Genomic DNA, 17,908 nt, shown 5'->3' with positions numbered 1-17,908 from the left:
AATAGGACAAAATGCTGTCTGGTCCTACACCATCCCCGTAATCAGTTGGAGATTGGACTGTTGTGATCCACAGGGTTTTCACTGGCTGATTTTCAGAAGTAGATCACTAGGCATTTCTTCCTAGTCTGTCTTAGTCTGAAAGCTCCCCTGAAACCTGTTCAGCATCATAGCAACATACAAGCCTCCACTGATAGGCAGGTGGTGGCTGAGAATGGTTGGGAATTAAACCTGGGTCTTCCACATGGAAAGTAAGAATTCTACCACTGAACCTCCAATACTGCACTCAATCTAGTATAGTATCACATTTCTCAAGTGAAAAAGAAAACAGAAGGAGATGAGCTCCTGATGAGTTAAAGACTCCTGGGGAGAGGCCAAAACCTTGTGGGTGTGATTGGCATTGGACCAGGGTAGCTCTGGGTCTTGTTTATCTTGTCTGTCCAGACTTCAGACCACCATGGAGACTTCAGAGTTTGGTTGGGCCCCTTGTTTCAGAAACCTCTCTTCTTAGTAAAGCCAGAAGGAGCTCATAAACATGAAATTTTATAAAGACAAGTTGAGAAGTACTAAGCCCACACTATGGAATGAACGATATGCAGCTTACTAAGAGTTACCTAAGCACATATTACATATGCAGCCACTAGAGTTTGGTTCAGATATTAATTGCTAATCTATATCAATTATGTTTCTAGTTTTTTTTCATCACTCATTAATTTAGTAATATTTAATGAGGTCTATTACTGTGATAACAACTGAGGATCAATGAAGAATGAGATTTTATTTTTGTTTTTAAAGAAACTCACAGTAAATCTGTTGTTGTTGTTGGGTGCCATCAATTCCAACTCATAGCAACCCTGTATGACAGAGTAGAACTTCCCCGTAGTGTTTTCTCGGATGTAATCTTTACAGGAGCAGATCGCCCGCCAGTTCTTTCTTCTGTACAGCCGCTGGGTGTATTCGAGCTGCCAACCTTTTGGTCGGTAGCCAAGGCTTAACCATTGTACCACAAGGGCTCCTTACTACAGTAAGTCTAGGTCCTGATTTTTGTCTCTTCTGGGTCTTCTATTCCATTTACTCCACTTCTATACTTGTCCACTTTGAATCACATGGACCAACCATTCAAGACCCTTCACAGTCTGGCTCCAGCTTAGCTCTCCTGCTTCACCTCAACTAGTCCTCCCTGAATACCTTGCACTTCCACCAGGCAGACCACGCTGCACGCACTCACTGTTGGCCCTTTGTCAAAGCATGCCCTTCTCTGCATCCTCTTGTTGGGTGCTTGTCTTCCTTCGTGCCCCAAGAGAGCTCACCACACTCTCTCTGGGCTTCTGTAGCACGTTATTCAAAGCTCTGAGTCAGTGGTTCTTGTGAACAATATAAATGCCTGGAATCGACTTCTAGAGAGTCTCAATATCTGGGATGAGGTTCGTCAGATATATTTTGAAAAGAACCTTCCCAGGTCATTCTGATACATATCTCCGTATGCAAACCACAGTTTCAAGTGTTGTGGTTGCAAGACTTATCACATTCCACATCTGTTCTGTATACATCTCTCTAAGCACACTAGTGTGATGTTGTCTTAAGATAGAACGATGACTTAATTATCTTTATTCTCGGTATATAGGCTAAATCTATATGTAGCCTATATGCAAGGATAAATGGAGCCCTCGTGGTGCAGTGGTTAAAGCCCTCAGCTGCTAACTGAAGGTTAGTGGTTCAAAGCCACATGCTACTCTGTGGAAGAAAGATGTGGCAGCCTGCTTCTGTTTGGAGACCTTACGGGGCAGTTCTACTCTGTCCTATAGAGTCACTGAGTCACAATTGACTCAAGGGCACACAAACCAACATACCCATGTGACCTAACGGTTAAGTGCTTGGCTACTAACTGAAAGGTTGGCAATTGAAACTGATCCAGAGACATCTTGGAAGAAACGTCTGGCGATCCACAGCCATAAAACCTGATGGAGCACAGTTCTACTCTACACACATGGAGTTGCCATGTGTTGGAATCAACACAAAGGTAATTACTGACACATAGCATAAAACACATGTAGGAATGCAAAACATTTGCTACTGAATGAGGAGGGAGATAAGAACGTGTGTGAAGTATTTCAATAGGATTTTCTCCTATAAAAATGAAAAAAAAAAAAAAAACCCTGTTGCTGTCAAGTCGGTTCCGACTCATAGCGACCCTATAGGGCAGAGTAGAACTGCCACATAGGGTTCCAAGGACAGCCTGGTAGGTTTGAACTGCCAAACTTTTGGAAAGCAGCCTGAACTCTTAACCACTGTGCCACCATGGCTCCACCTTAGTTTTCTAAAAAAAAAAAAAGAAAAAAAATTTTTTTTTCTTTTTTTTTTTTAGTTTTCTAGGGGTACCTTAATACAAACAACGCAAGTCAGTTCTTCACAGAAATTTGTTTTCTCACAGTTCGGGAGGCTAGACGTCCAAATTTGGGATTTTGACGCTACAGGAAGGTCCTTCGTTGTCTCTTTCAGCTTCTAGTAACTGCCAGCAACCCTTGGCATTCCTGGGTTTACTCCTCACATGGCCTCTTCTTCCTGAACAAGTGCATGTGTGTCTATTCTGCTCTTTAGATAAGACATCACTCAGAAGAGATTAGGTTTAGGACTCACCCTACTCTGGTATGGCCTCATAAACATAACAAAAAAAAAAAAACCTATTTCCAAAAAAAAAAATTTCCAGACAGGGTCTTATTTATGGGTACAGGGGTTAGGACTTCCACATTATTTTTCTGGGGACACAATTCAATCCATAGCACTGGGCCTCCTGTGTTTTAAAAGGCAATCTTGTTGTTGTGGGCTGTCAAGTTCGATTCCGACTCATAGCAACTCCATGTGACAGAGTAGAACTGCCTCATAGGGTTTCTAAGGCTGTAATCTTTACAAGAACAGACCGCCAGGTCTTTCTCCTACGGAGCAGCAGGTTAGCAGCTGAAGCTTAACCATTGTGCCACAGGGCTCCTTTCACCTTATCCAAAATCTCCCACTCTGTCCCCTAACCCAGGAATGCATTCTATACCCACTGAGCACAACAGAAGGGCGCTCTTAACGGACATACAAACATACTCATTAGAAATGACTTCTAATCATCTCAGCATATACTTCCTATGAATGACAAAGTAGCAAATTATTTCTTGGTTGTAGTTGCCACAAAAAGCACGTGGACCATAGTTCTAAATGCAAGAAGAGTGAGTGTTAGTGCAATCAGTTGGAAGCTACTGCCAAAAGCAAATGGAATGACAATATGATGCTCCTTAGAAATAGCTGTTGTTGTTAGTAGGTGGTGTTGAGTTGTCAATTCCAACTCATAATGACCCCATGTGACAGAGTATAACTGCCCATAGGGTTTTCTAGGCTTTAATTTTTACAGGAGCAGATCTCCAGGTTTTTTCTCCCACGGAGTCCCTGAGTGGGCTCAAACCACTGACCTTTGGGTTAGCAGCTGAGCACTTAACCATTGCACCACCAAAGCTCCTTAGAAATAGCTTCTTGTTCTATTGGTCTCTGCTCGTCTGGACCAAAACAGAAAGAAGGAAACCAAGGACTCAAAGAATAAACTAGTCTATAGAGCCAATAGTCTACACGATGACATCACCTACCTTGAGACCAGAAGAACCAAATGGTGCCCGGCTGCCCCTACGGACCATTCCGACCAGAGAGTCAATAGGTGGTCCCAGATAGAATGGGAGAAATGTAGAACAAAACTCAAATTTAAAAAAACGCCAGGTTTGCTGGACTGATAGAGATTAGATGAACCCCTGGGACTATAACCCTGAGATATTCTTTAAACTTGGAACTCAAACCACTCCAAGAGGTCATCTTTCAGCCAAATGACAGATTGGCCCAAAAAGTAAATAACATCATCCATGAGTACTGTGCACCTCAAAATAATTTCATCTAAATGAAACCAAATCGTAAACATTTACCCTAGACCAAAGATGAGAAGGCAAAGGAGGACAGGGAAGCTGGATTAATGGAAACATAACCAGCATGGAAATAATGAGAATGTTGATATATTTTGAAAAATGTAACTGATGTCTACAAATTGTTAAATGAGAACCTAATTTCCTGTATAAACTTTCACCAAAAACACAATAAAATATTAAAAAAAAAAGAAATAGATTGTTGTCATTGTTCAGTGCCATCAAGTTGGTTCCAACTCATAGTGACCCTTTGTACAACAGAACAAAACACTGCCTGGTCCTGAGCCACCCTCACAATTGTTGCTGTTTGAGCCCACTGTTGTAGCCACTGTGTCAATCCATCTCATTGAGGGTCTTCTTTAATCATATCCTGAGTACCTTCCAACCTGAGGGGCTCACCTTCCAATATTATATCAGACAGTGTTCCACTACTATCCATAATGTTTTCATGGACTAATTTTTTTTTTCAGAAGTGGGTTGCCAGGTCCTTCTTCCTAGTCTGTCTTAGGCTGGAAGTTTCACTGAAACCTGTCCACCATGGGTGATCCTGCTGGTACTTGAAATAACTGGTGGCGTAGCTTCCAACATCATAGCAACACACAAGACACTACGGTATGACAGACTGATAGACGAATGGTGAATGGCTTACAAGGACTAATTATTGCCTTCCATTTCTACTCCCAAACCCAGCTCAGAAGCTTAAGGAAAGTTCTCAAGTGTCTCTTGAATGGAAAAAGTCACTTCCCCGACCTCTAGACACGGAATTTCGACGGAATTACCAAGTTCCAGCTAAAATGCCTGAGTATCAGGATTTTAGTTTCAAATATGGATGCTACTCAAGCCTGCCGGTTGCTTCTCGAGGCATAGGTAAGGATATCTGTAGCTTTTAAAACAACTTCATCCATCTTATGCCCCCACTCCAAGAGTATTCAATACATAGGGAGCTTGCAGGCGATCTTGACAAGTCAGAGAGAATACTGGCAACGCTTGCATGGAATCAAAAACTATGCCTCTATGGTGCCTAGCCTCAAACCCAGGGGACGAGTAAGTCTCAGAAGAGAATTGACTGCATATGTTGCAAATTGAGGTCATATTCTGCCTGGGAGGGGCCGTTGTTGGGATTAGGAGACACCTCCCCATTATAAAATGAAAGAACAAAAAAACCTAAAAACCCATTCCCATCGAGTTGATTCCAACTCATAGCGACCCTATAGGACAGAGTAGAAATGCCCCAAAGTGCTTCCGAGGCTGTAACCTTTATGGGAGCAGACTGCCATATCTCTCTTCCATGGAGTGGCTGGCGGGTTTGAATGACCAACCTTTTGAATAGCAGCCGAGCCACCATTGTGCCACCAGAGCTCCTTTCAGCGTCCCTGCTTAAACTCTTCAGTGGAGTGCTCCATCCCCCAAGGCAGCTTCTCTCCATTGTCACATAACTCCAACCTCTTAACCATTCTCAGTAGAATCTTCCTTACTAAAACATTGAGTCAATGATTCTGCTTCTTCCCACAGAGGTTACATATTATAAATCTATTATTCTATTAAAACAAAACAATGCAAAGCCAGTTGCCATCGAGTGGACTCCAACTCATGGCTACTCCATGTGTGTCAGAGTAGAACTGTGCTCCACAGGGTTTTCGATGGCTGATTTTTTGAAAGTAGATTGCCTTTCTAAGGAGGTGCCTCTGTGTGGACTCAAACCTCCAACCTTTCAGTTAGCATCTGAGCACATTCATTAATCATTTGCACCACACATGGACTCCTATCATTCTATGAAAACCTTATCATGTGCCTTCTAAGTCTGGTCATCAATATTTAAAGCATTCCTAGACCCTATGAACACTCTTCTCGAGTCCCCTCACCAGCCTGGTTCCTCTCTTTGGCCATGCTCCTGTTAGAGGGCACACCTGCCACTGAAAGCACTTATTTAAGGTGTCTGTAAGGTTTACAAAGATTGAGTAGGTGGTAGAAATTGGATTTTCACATCACATCTTCATTATTTGGCTTCATAAAGATTCCATTCACATCAGAAGCCACAGTAAATGAACAATATTCAGAATCAAATATAAGTGGTTTTTTTGGGTTGCCTGCACTTCATACCTCCATTAGTCTGAGTGGACAATGAGTGTTGGCTGAAGCTGCTGCCTTCGTTCTTCCAAACTGCTCGTCCTAAGGTACTGCAGTCCCTGGAAGTAAGTCTCTTAGGGTGTCAAGTCTGCACAAGGGATGTCATGAAAGAAAACGCAGCTTCTATGAAGGTGTCTTAGTCTGGGTTCTCTACAGGAGCAGTGAGATGTGTATGTAAATATATACAGAGAGATTTACTTCCAGGAAATAGCTCATGCAATTGTGGGAGCTGGCAATCCCAAGTCCATAGGTCAGGCAGCAGGCTAGAGACCTCTGTTGGCTCATGGGGTTGAAGGAGCTGGTGAATCCAATATTTGCAGGTCAGGTCTCAGGCCGGAGACTTCTGCTGGCTTACGTCCCAGAAATCAGAGGTCAGGTGACGAGATGAGTACAGGATGGAGTGAGCTTTGCCAGGATATCCATTTATGTACTGGAGGCAGGCCACACCCTCAAGGAAACTCCCTCTTTCATCTGGTTGGTTGATCACATCAGATCATAGCATGCAAATGATTACCTCACCTCACCTCACCTCACCTCACCTCACCTCACCTCACCTCACCTCACCTCACCTCACCTCACCTCACCTCACCTCACCTCACATCACGGAACAGCAACTAGTCCACTATCTGGCCAAACCACTGAGAATCATAGTTGACACATAACATTAATCATGACAGAAGGCATTAGCTTATTAAGCAGGTGGTGAATATTACCATCCAAACACACTGACCTGCTTAAGAGTAGAGTTCAGGAAGAACTTTTTTTCTGGAAATGGTGGTCAAACTCAACCTTCTGGCCATTGTCTTCCACTGCTCCCATTTTCAGCAGGAACAGTCCCGAAGTTCCAATAGATCTGCACAAACAAACAAAAAATCCCAAACCCGTGTTAAGTCATGTTAAACAGAGTAGAATTGAGCTCCACGGGGTTGTCTTGACTGTAATCTTTATCACCGGGCCTTTCTTCCGTGGCATCAGTGAATGGATTCGAACCACCAACCTTTAGGTTAGTAGTCAAGTGTAAACCATTTGCACCATCGAGGGACGACAGTCCCTAATTAATGCAAGAATCAGTTTAATGCCATTTCTTAGTTTGCAATATCATTAAGGATGCCAGTTTAGCTCCCAGTTGGACTCAGGGTTGCCCAACGACATGTTCAAAAAATAAAGGCAAGAATTCTTTGCTTTGGTAACAGCCACTATTTCTCTGTTTCCTTTATGTGTTTCCATAGTTCCTTCTGTGCTCCATAGCTACATGAGGAATCAGGAGCTTACCAAGAATCAAACCACATACCAGAGTCATTACGGGAATGCCTACTTGGATTTCTTGATGATTTTAAACTCAGTCAACCCCTCTCAAATCACGGAGTACCTGAATAAGGTTTCCTACAAAGGTAAGAAGAGGTCTTGAGTTGCTATTTATGCCTTTGCAGAGCATAATAAATTGCTTCAGGCCAAATAGAAGTTGGTCGCATTCCAGCCCACTGGGGTTTGATGTCCACAAAAAGGAAAATATTGCCTCCAAAAAAAATCCCATTGAGTTGTGCAAACCTGAGTCCATTGAAAGCAATTTTTTTTCTTAAGAAGGCTTTTCATTCATTTTCAATCTCATTTTGCCTGTGGTTGAATTGCGCCAGGATGACTTTTCTTTTGCTTACAGCTAATCGTTTTCTCCGGTGGGTGTTTGTACTATTCCATGGTTTTGTTTAATCTTTCCTTCCCATTTGGCGGTACTTTTTTTGTGGCAGCCTTTTTATTTTTTTATTGTGGTAAGTATACATACATCAAAACATTTACCATTTCAACATATTTTTACATATACAGTTCAGTGACATTAGCTACGTTCGTGTTGTACAGTCACCACCCTTAACAGAAGCTCAGTGGCCCCTGCCCAATGGTCCCCTCGCCCCCCTTCCCTCCCACCCTTTGTTGTTGTTGGATGCTGTAAAGTGAGTTCCGACCCATAGCGACCCTGTGTCAAACACAACAAAACGCTGCCCTGTCCTTCGCCATCCTCACAATCATTGCTAAGTTGTAGCCACTTGGTAACTACTCCCACCCTTGGTAACTACTAGTAAACTTTGGTCTCTACACACTTGCCTATTTTATGTATTTCATAGAAGTGGGATCCTACACTGTTTATCTTTTTGTGACTGACTTATTTCACTCCGCACAGTGTTTTCAAGGCTCACCCAAGCTGTAGCCAGTATCAGGACTTCATTTCTCTTTGTGGCTGAGTGATAGTCCATTGTATGTGTACACCACACTTTGTTGATCCATTCCTGTGTTGATGAGCATTTGGGTTGTTTTTACCTTCTGGCTACTGTGAATAACGCTTCAACAAACATTGGTGTACGTGTGCCTGTTGGTACCCCTGCTCTCAGTTCTTTTGGGTCTATACCTAGAAGTGGAATTGCTGAGTCATAGGACTGGGCAGCGTTTCATCCTGTTTTACATGGGGTCGCTGTGAGTCAGAACAGATTTGACAGCACCTAACAACAACGTGGTAATTCTATGTTTAATTTTGTGAGGAACCACCATTTTACAATCCCTCTATCAATAAACGAAGGGATTTTTAAGGTACATGAAAAACCTGTTGCTATGGAATCGATTCCCACTCATAGCAACCGTACAGAACTGCCCCATAAGAGTTTCTAAGGAGTGACTGGTGGATTTGAACTGCCAACCTTCTGGTTAGCCGCCAAGCTCTTAACCACTGTGCCACCTGAGTTCCTAAAGTACACGAGAACCTTCATATATCACATCTTCAAAGAGGGCAAATGCCATTCCAGGGCAGTTTTGCTTCACTCCACACAGGACGACTTAGCCAGTTCAGGGCCTGGTGACTGGAATCTACTGGGGAGCATCTTCAGGACAACTAAGGAGCCTGGCCTGGTGGAGTAATGGTTAAACACTCACCTGCTAACCGCAAGGTCGGTGGTTCAAACCCACCCAGCGGCTCCATGGGAGAAAGAATTGGCAATCTGCTCCAGTTAGGATTACAGTCTAGAAAACCCTACAGGGCAGTTCTACTCGGTCACATGGGGTCAAAGTGAGTCGGAATTGACTTTACTGCACTCAACAGCAACAACATCGGGGGAACTAGTCAGTCTAACTGAGGGCGTGTCAACTCAGACAATAGGAGTTAGAGGAGAGAAAACTAAGCACTTCTCGCAGCTGCTCACAGCACCCCACGCCAGTGACCATGCACCCCACTCACTCATTGTTTTGAGTACCTGTCCCCACTGCAGATTCATGTTTATATAAAGTGTATTCAGATGCCACTAAGGAAATACAGTGAAACCTGTGAGAGCCGGAACTCAACGGGACTGTCTTGTTTTTCCAGGTCTCACAAGTTTTCCGCCTTTGACAGGGTGCAGTCTTATCATTTTTCTATCGCTTGTTTTAATGGAAAATATTTGACTTTTCCTTCTCTGACATGTTTCTGCCTTACACAGGTCCTGGATTTTGCTGGTTTTATATATTTTACAAAATGTTAAAAGAAGTAATAAATATAGGGGTTCTAGTATTTCTTCCTGCTCTGAATGGGCCATCTTATGCACCCCACTTTGTGCTCTGGGAGTCGCTAACTGGCTTTGTGTCCTGTGGTCAGGACTAAGCTCAGGACTTCTACCAGCTACCCACTCTGGAGACTGCTCTTTCTCCTACCTGACTCAGGTCCCCAATCTCCGTCTTTCATCTGTCCGCAGCCAAAATCAGTAAACCTTAAAAGAAAAAAACCAAGCTTATCGCAGTCGAGTCTATTCTAACTCATAGTGACGCCACGTGACAGAGTAGAACTGCCCAATAAGGTTTCCAAGGCTGTAATTTTTACAGAAGCTGACTATTACATCTTTCTCCCATGGAGCACCTAGTAGGGAGAAAGATCTGCAATCAGCTCCGGTAGAGATTGCAGGCTCGGAAACCCTATGGTGCAGTTCTGCTCTGTCACATAGCGTGGCTATGAGTCGAAATTGACAGCACAAACAACTCTCTCTCTCTCTCTGCATATAGTTAAGAGCTAGGCTGCTAACCAAAAGTCAGAGGTCAGCAGTTAGAATCCACCCGCTGCTCCGTACAAACCCTATGGGGCAATTCTCCCTTATCCTATAGGGTCACTATGAGTTGGAATCGACTCCACAGCAACAGAGTTTTTGGTATACACACACACACACACACACACACAGAGGTATGCATCACTTTAACATCCACCATACATTCTATGCAATGAGACGTTATACGGTTTAGATGTTGCGGGAACACCATATTATACACAGGAGAGAGGCTCGCGGGACGGTTAATTGGCCGGCCTGAGACTTGGGCCACCATCACTGAGCCAAGGGACTTTATGAAAACTTCGGTTCCAACAACACCGGTCCTGCGTGGTCGCCAAACAGTCTCCGAGAACGGCGCCCAGCCTCCACAGTGTGGGCACTTGCCCTCCAGCTGGCCGCCTCCAGGGAGGCCTCTGGCTCCCTTCCCTTCCTTCCTCCTTGCCTGCCTTCCTCAACCCCAGTGGGTTCTAAACTCTTTCAACCCTGACCGCCCCTCCTCTGTCTTCTGCCTCGGGGGCCTCTTCTGCTCCTTCTCCCACCACCGCAGCAGCCCAGACCACCCCGCGGCAGCCTCCCTAGGAAAAGCCACGGTTTCAGGCCTGAGCGTGATGCGCAGGGCACCCTGGCCAAGTGGGGCAGCTGTGAGGGGCAAACTACTCTCAGTGACTCCAGCGACATCTTTGTGGTCCCTGTCTGAGGGGGGTGCGGTGGGACAGGCAGCCACAGATGGGCACCAGGACTCCCTTGCCTGCCTCTCCAGATAGGATCTACAATACCTAGCAAAGTACGTCCCATTCTCCCATCAGGATTTCTTAACTCTATTACAACTTTAGGGAACCATGGGCGTGCATGCAGTCAGAAGTTGCCCGAACAGACGCTATGCAGCACAAACCTGTGTATACACACACACACACACACACACACACATTTACCACAACAGAAAAAAATAATACGTAATCAGGACTAGGGAACAGGAGATGTTCAGAACTAAACAAGACCGCTTCATTTTACTGATGAGGAGATGGAGTTCAGGGAACTAGCTGGAAGGCCTTCCCATGGTCAAACAGTGATCGCTCAAGGGTAGTAAAGCCTGTCAACTTTGGTGGGTAGGAAAAAATGATCCCGCCTGCTGTGAAACTTTGGGGACAATAACCTTTATTGTTTGTTTACTATCACTGTTTATCACTATGCTGTTGTTGGGCGCCGTGGAGTCAATTTCAACTCATACTGGCCAGTGTGACAGAGTAGAACTGCCCCATAGGGTTTCCTAGGCTGTAATCTCTGTGGAAGCAGATCCATAGAGCTGCTGGATGGGTTTGAACCACCAATCTTTCGGTTGGCAGCCAAGTGCTGTACTATTGCATCCCCAGACCTCCTCACTGTGAAAGGATAAGATAAGATACCGAGTGTCGTTTATGGGCCGTGCACTTTGTAGATAACTCACACATGGTGTTGCTAATCCATTCAACAAGTGTGCGAGGTAAGTACTGTTGACTGTACTCAAAGATGAGGAGATGAAGAAGCAGAGAGGTTAACTGACTTCCTAATACTTGCCAGCATAGCACTGAAACCTAAAGTCTGTTTCATTCTAAAACTCATGCTCTTCCCGCTAAGACTTACAGATCCTTGAATATTAACTTACTCTTTTTAATCAATAATTATGCAATTATGCCTTTTTAGGTCTTAGACATAATGTCCTTTGGTTATTCTGATGCCTTATTAAATTTGTACCTATACCACTATTATCAGATATTTGCCTCCTTCAGCGATAGAATTCTTCTATTTGTCATTTAATTTAATGGACATTTTTATCTTGTTTTTTCTTGGTAATTTTCAGACAGACAGATTCTTGAGCGCTTCATTCGTTCTCACTGTGACATTGACCAACAGAAGACATGAAAAAGGAAACTAGATCAAGTGAAGACAGTCCGAGAAGCAATAGAAGCACTAGGGCAGACTTGGTCATCACTGAAAATTAAGATGCAAATTGCTCGAATTATGTTGTGGTATTTGTGTCTTTGTGTTATCTCGTTTAGCCTTATTTCTTATATATAATTTTATTTTTTTGTTGTTGTTGAGAATATACACAGCAAAATATACACCAATTCAACAGTTTCTACATGTATCATTTAATGACATTGATTGCATTCTTCAAGTTGTGTAACCATTCTTAGCCTCCTTTTCTGAGCTATTTCTCTACCATTAATATCACTGCCCCCTAAGGTTTCTCTCTGATTTTTAGAGTTGCTGTTGTCAATTCGATCCCATGTAAATAGTTCTTAAAAGAGCATAGTGCTGAAGACAGACTTTTTTTTTTTTTATCAGTTAAGCTAAACTATTGTTTAGTTTTAGGACTCCAGGGAATACTTTAGGTTTAAGATTTAAAGATTGCCGTGCAGTGAACGGAAACCCTGGAGGCGTAGTGGTTAAGAGCTACAGCTGCTAATCAAAAGGTCAGCAGTTTGAATCCACCAGGCGCTCCTTGGAAACTCTACGGGGCAGTTCTACTTTGCCCTATAGGGTCACTATGAGTCAGAATCGACTAGACAGTAACAGGTTTGGTTTGACTGTTGCAGTGAACTACTTAATATGGCCCTTTTAGCCATAGTCTCTGTAATTTCCACCAAAGGACTGGGTGGGACTATGCAAATAAGATGCTTGTGGCCCACCAAGAGGATTGGATAGCTTGCTTTTAAGGTAATAAAATGCATGGCACCTTTGTGGGGGTGCTACCATGCAAATAAGGTGTATGGAACCCTAACAAGGGAATTGATCATCCTGCTAGGCTTAAAATGAACCAAGCCAGAGGCAAGAAGGGAGGATCTCACCACCACTAGGGAAGAAGAGCCAGGAGTGGAGCGCATCCTTTGCACCTGGGATCCCTGCACTGAGAAGCTCCTGGACCCAGCAGACTGAGTGAAAGAGAGAGAGCTATAACACTAAAGATGGTAAGAAGTGGCGGCAGAGAAATGGCAGCAGCAGAGACAGGAGGCTGGCAGGAAACTGCACAGTGGACTTCCCGGCCCATAGAGCAAGAAAGCTGAGCACCTTCAGGCAGGAGGTTTACTGGTGGAGTAGGGTGCCTCTGGGCACTTGGTGGAGTTAGGTTTGCGGACCCACGGAGCTAGAGCTGAGCACCTACATGCTGAAGCTTATTGGTGGAGTGGGGTACTTATTGGCAGAAATAAAAGAGCTTTCTAACACTTGCCCAAGCAGGGAAGAGGCCAGGTCAAGGGGCCAAGGGCCAGAGCAAGACCTGTCTGTAACATGGCTGAGATGAGGCTGTCCTGATCGAAGAACTGTATCCTGAACTTTCCTGAACATGAATTATAACCTGTTACTTCCCTGGTAAACCCCGTAATTATAAGTATGGTCTGCGAGTTCTGTGTGACCATTGCAACAAATTATCAAACCTATATTTTTTTTTACCAGGGAAGTAGAGAGTGCCATAAGAGGGACAGTTGGTATCAGAATTGGTAAAAAGATCGGAGGGGAGGTATGTCTGACCTCCACCTCATAGAAATCAGCCTTTGCCTGTTGCTCTTGGTTCTCCTTCCCCCTTTTAAAGTTAGAGGAAATCAGAGGCCCTGCCACATCTTTTTATACAGATTATCTAGTTTAGCTTTATTTTTAAACAAACAAAATTATTTAAGGCTATCAATTTTCTCCTGAACATAACTTTAGCTGTATCCAGTAGGTTTGGGTGTAACGTTTTTTCCCCTTTTCAATAATTAATTTGTGATATCAATTTTGATTTCCGATTTGAAATAATAATTATGTGGAAGAGGAGTTATTAATTTCCCAATAATTAGAATATTTAAAAAAATCTTTTGTTGATTTCTTGTTGGAATGGACTAAAGTAAAAAAAAACCTCTGCTTCGGGAACTTTATTAGTATATCATATATTGATCGCATATCATGTATCAATCAGTATATGATTAATCTTTGTGGGTGTTACATGAATATATGAAGAGAAAAAATATAGTGTTTATTGTATTTTTCAAATCCCTTATATCTTTGCCTTAATTATTCTTGAACAGTCAAATTGTGAAAGATAAATGTTAAAAATATTCCACAATAAATATGTTTTAGTCAATTTCTACTTGTATTTTTAGGATTTTTTTGCTTTATATTTTTGGCTGCTATGTTGTTTTTCTATTAAGGTTTAGGACTTATTTAGAGTTTATTGATTAACTTTTTTCCCCACTACATGTTATTTTTCTCTTTGTCCACATAAGTTCTTTTGTCATGAATTGTATTTTAACTGATACTAGTATTTGCACTCAGGCTGGGTTTTTTTTGGTTTTCTTTTTTGCATTTTTTTTTAGTATATCCTTCGCTTTTCTTAATTTCCCACCTTTGTAATTTTGTTTTGGTGTATTTCTAAAAATACCTTGTGACTGAGTTTTATATTATAATTAATATGACAACCTATGTCATTTTATAGGAGAATTCAGTGAGTACACGGTAGTGTTCACACTAGATACATTTGATTGTATGTTTTCTGTATTATTTTTTGTTTGCTCTTTGCTACTCTAGTTGTTCTTTTTAGTTTTGCTTTTCCTAATTTTCTTCATTTCTTTCCTCCACTATTTTAAACATATACTGTGTTCATTCTAAGTGCTTTTTTTTTTTTTTTTTACCACTTGTCTTCTATTAAGCAAGACATTAAAGAGATTTGAAAAAATAAAAAATTGTCACTGTTCTCACTAAATTTTGTTTTGGAAAATCTATTTTCATAAAAATATTTATGCTAACTGTGATGAGTTTATTTTTTATTTTAATATTTTATTGTAGTAGCTACTTTTTTTTATCCCACATGGTTATTACTAAATTTGAATTTCTCCACTGGTACGTAAAAATTACATAATTCCTATGCCTCCAGTACCTTTTACTTCCCTATCATTCCCACCCCCCCACTTCCATATTGTACTTCCCATTCCATCCCCTGAGTGTGTGTGTGTGTGTGTGTGTGTGTGTGCCCACACACACACGTCATTGCTGAGCTAGTTTGGAATATTTGTTCCCAGCTTTTATTAGGGACTTCCTTGTAATTTCCTTTTCTGATTAAAGAAGCCTTAAGGCATATTATAAATTTTCATTGACATTATTGATACCATTTGCATTTAACTATCACTGTTCCTTTCACACCCTTATCTTTCCATATCATGAAATCCATGTTCCGATTTATCAGAATATTTTCTATGTATTTCCTCAGGTGAATTACAAGAGCAGCAACATACTGAATCTTTAGTTGTCCAAAATGCCATTCTTTTGGTCTAAGTGATGACATCTTGGCTGGGTATAAAATTCTTGAATCTTATAGTTCTATTGTCTCAATAGTCTAGTGTCATTGTTCCATTGTCTTCCAGTTCAGAGTATTATTTATAAGTCAGTTACTGGTCTGATTATATTACCACCATAAGTGGCCTGTTTCCTTTTTTTCCTTAAAGTTTATAATATTGTCCCTTTACCTTTGGACTAAATTTTTTTGAGGCTATAAGTCTTATCTGGGATCATTTTTTAGCTTCAGGAAATGTCTTCTATTTTACCTATTTTTTTTTTTTTTAACTTCCCAAATGGGATTACATCTACATGTATAAGAGGTAGAATTCCAACACATATTTTGGGGGGACACAACTGAATCCATTGTTGTTGTGTGCCATTGAGTCAAGTCTGACTCATAGTGGCCCCATGTGACAGAGTAGAACTGCCCGTAGGGCTCCCAAGGCCGTGATCTTTACAGGAGCAGATTGCCAGGTGTTACTCCCTCAGAGCCCCTGGGTAGGTTTGTACTGCAGACCTTTTGGTTAGCACTCAAGTGCTTAACCATTGCACCACCAGGACATCTGCCAAATGGTGAAGAAATTTTAAACACTGGACGCTTTTATGGTGATGAGGCCAGTAGCCACTGCTCAGGTTAATGTGCCAGAGGATGTAAATGATCACTTTAATACGGTTCCTTCTCAGAGCAGATCGTTAAAAGCAAGTCAGTTACTACACCTGGCATGAGTTAATTATGCAGTACTCGTACTTCTATTATTTGAAAAATAGTAGTTTTTCAACACAGATAATGATTCTAAAAGGTCTTCTCTTGTGGTATCTACTGATGGCTCTTTTGATTTCCTTTCTACACCTCTGGAAAACATACTCCCCCCCCACACCCTACAAAAAAAAAAGTACATATAGCCAGATTTTGATGTTTTCAGAAATATCTCTTCTTTGCTTTTAGCCTCTTGAGGAAACTGTTACTTACGTAAACATGTTTAAACTTGTTCCCAGTGGTTTGGCCAAATGCTAGTCTAGCTGCTGTTCCATAACGTAACCTAATGTAGTATAATGTAATCACCTTTCATAATATAATCTAATGTTATATAATCAATCCTTTGAAAAGGGAATTTTCTTAGGGTGTGTTCTGTCTCCAGACTACTAATAGATATTTTGGCAGAACTTGCTCTCTTCACTTTGCACAAGAGAAGCTGTAAACTTGCAATTTATCCAGCTTGCTGCTGCCATTGTTGTTTTAAAAATGGGAACTATGCCCTTTCCAGCTCTCTAGATTCCTGAGCAGAGAGCAGAAGTCGAAAATATGGTTTTTATTTGAAATCATCTTTTAACAGTTTCCAACTAATTCAAATTTTAAAAATATGCAGGCCAAAATCCATCTTGGACACGTATAGCCCCTGGGTACCCATTTGTGGCCTCTGCTCCAGGGGTCTTGTTATATAACAGTATGGGCCAGTTTGGGGCCAGGCAATTCTCCAGTCCTGCTTAGCCAAACTGAAGGTATAAGTCTTACAACAGGAGTCTTTTCTTGTTTATTAAATTTTTATAATTAATTGATGGATGTAATTAGTTAGTCAAGGCGCCTTGGTGGTACAATGGTTAAGTATTTGTTTTCTAAACAAAAGATGGGGGATTTGAACCCACCCAGGGGCTCCACAGGAGAAAGAACTGGCAATCTGCTCTCTTAAAGATTCCAGCCTATAAAACCCTATGGGGAAGCTCTACTCTGCTACATGGGGTCGCTATGAGTCAGAACTGGCTAGATAGTACCCAGCAACAACACAACAGTTAGTTATTAATTAGCATTGATTAGTTTATTGGTTTTATTTTAATTTTTACAGTAACTATACACACACAGTGCTGTAGAGTGGACTCTGACTCATGGTGACCCCACGTATGTCAGAGTAGAGCTGTGCTCCATATGGTTTTCAATGGCTGATTTTTCTAAAATAGATCAGCAGGTCTTTCTTCTGAGGTGCAGGAACTATTTTTAAAAAATTATAGTTATTAACTGTAGCTAACTATAAGGAGCTCTGGTTTGCAGTTCAAACCTACCAGCCAGTCCACAGGAGAAAGATGCGGTAGTCTGCTTCCATAAAGATTTACAGCCTTGGAAACCCTGTGAGGCAGTTCTAGTCTGTCTTATAGGGTCACTATGAGTCGGGATCAACTTCATGGCGACTTCATGGTGGTTTTTTTTTTAGTAGTTAACTATAAACTATAGTTTATAATGATATAATTTATAACTATAAATTACAGTTATAATAATTTATAACTGAACTGCCAATCTTTTAGTTAGGAGCTGTAGCTCTTAACCACTGTGCCACTGGGGCTCCTTATGTTGTAGTTAGGCGCTGTTTGGTCGGTTCCCATTCTGACTCATAGCGACACTACAGGGCAGAATAGAACTGTTCCATAGGGTTTCCAAGGAACAGCTGGTGCATTTGAACTGCAGACCTTTTGATTAGCCACCAAGCTCTTAACCACTACACCACCAGG

The 17,908-nt window shown here is 41.9% G+C and overlaps 1 protein-coding gene across 1 annotated transcript in view; it reads left to right on the top strand.

The window, feature by feature from the left end:
* Window positions 1-12,325, top strand: part of TEX26 (testis expressed 26) — a 58,280-nt gene extending 45,955 nt beyond the window's left edge. Inside the window, exons 4-6 of the mRNA XM_064275192.1 lie at window positions 4,635-4,811; window positions 7,301-7,462; window positions 11,961-12,325. Coding sequence (XP_064131262.1) covers window positions 4,635-4,811; window positions 7,301-7,462; window positions 11,961-12,022 — 401 coding nt within the window. The 3' untranslated portion in view covers window positions 12,023-12,325. The remainder of the gene's footprint in view (window positions 1-4,634; window positions 4,812-7,300; window positions 7,463-11,960) is intronic.
* Window positions 12,326-17,908: the final 5,583 nt, after the last annotated feature.

Source organism: Loxodonta africana, chromosome 23 (assembly GCF_030014295.1).
Source record: "Loxodonta africana isolate mLoxAfr1 chromosome 23, mLoxAfr1.hap2, whole genome shotgun sequence".
Lineage (NCBI taxonomy): Eukaryota > Metazoa > Chordata > Mammalia > Proboscidea > Elephantidae > Loxodonta > Loxodonta africana.
This window is presented reverse-complemented; position numbering and strand designations above follow the sequence as displayed.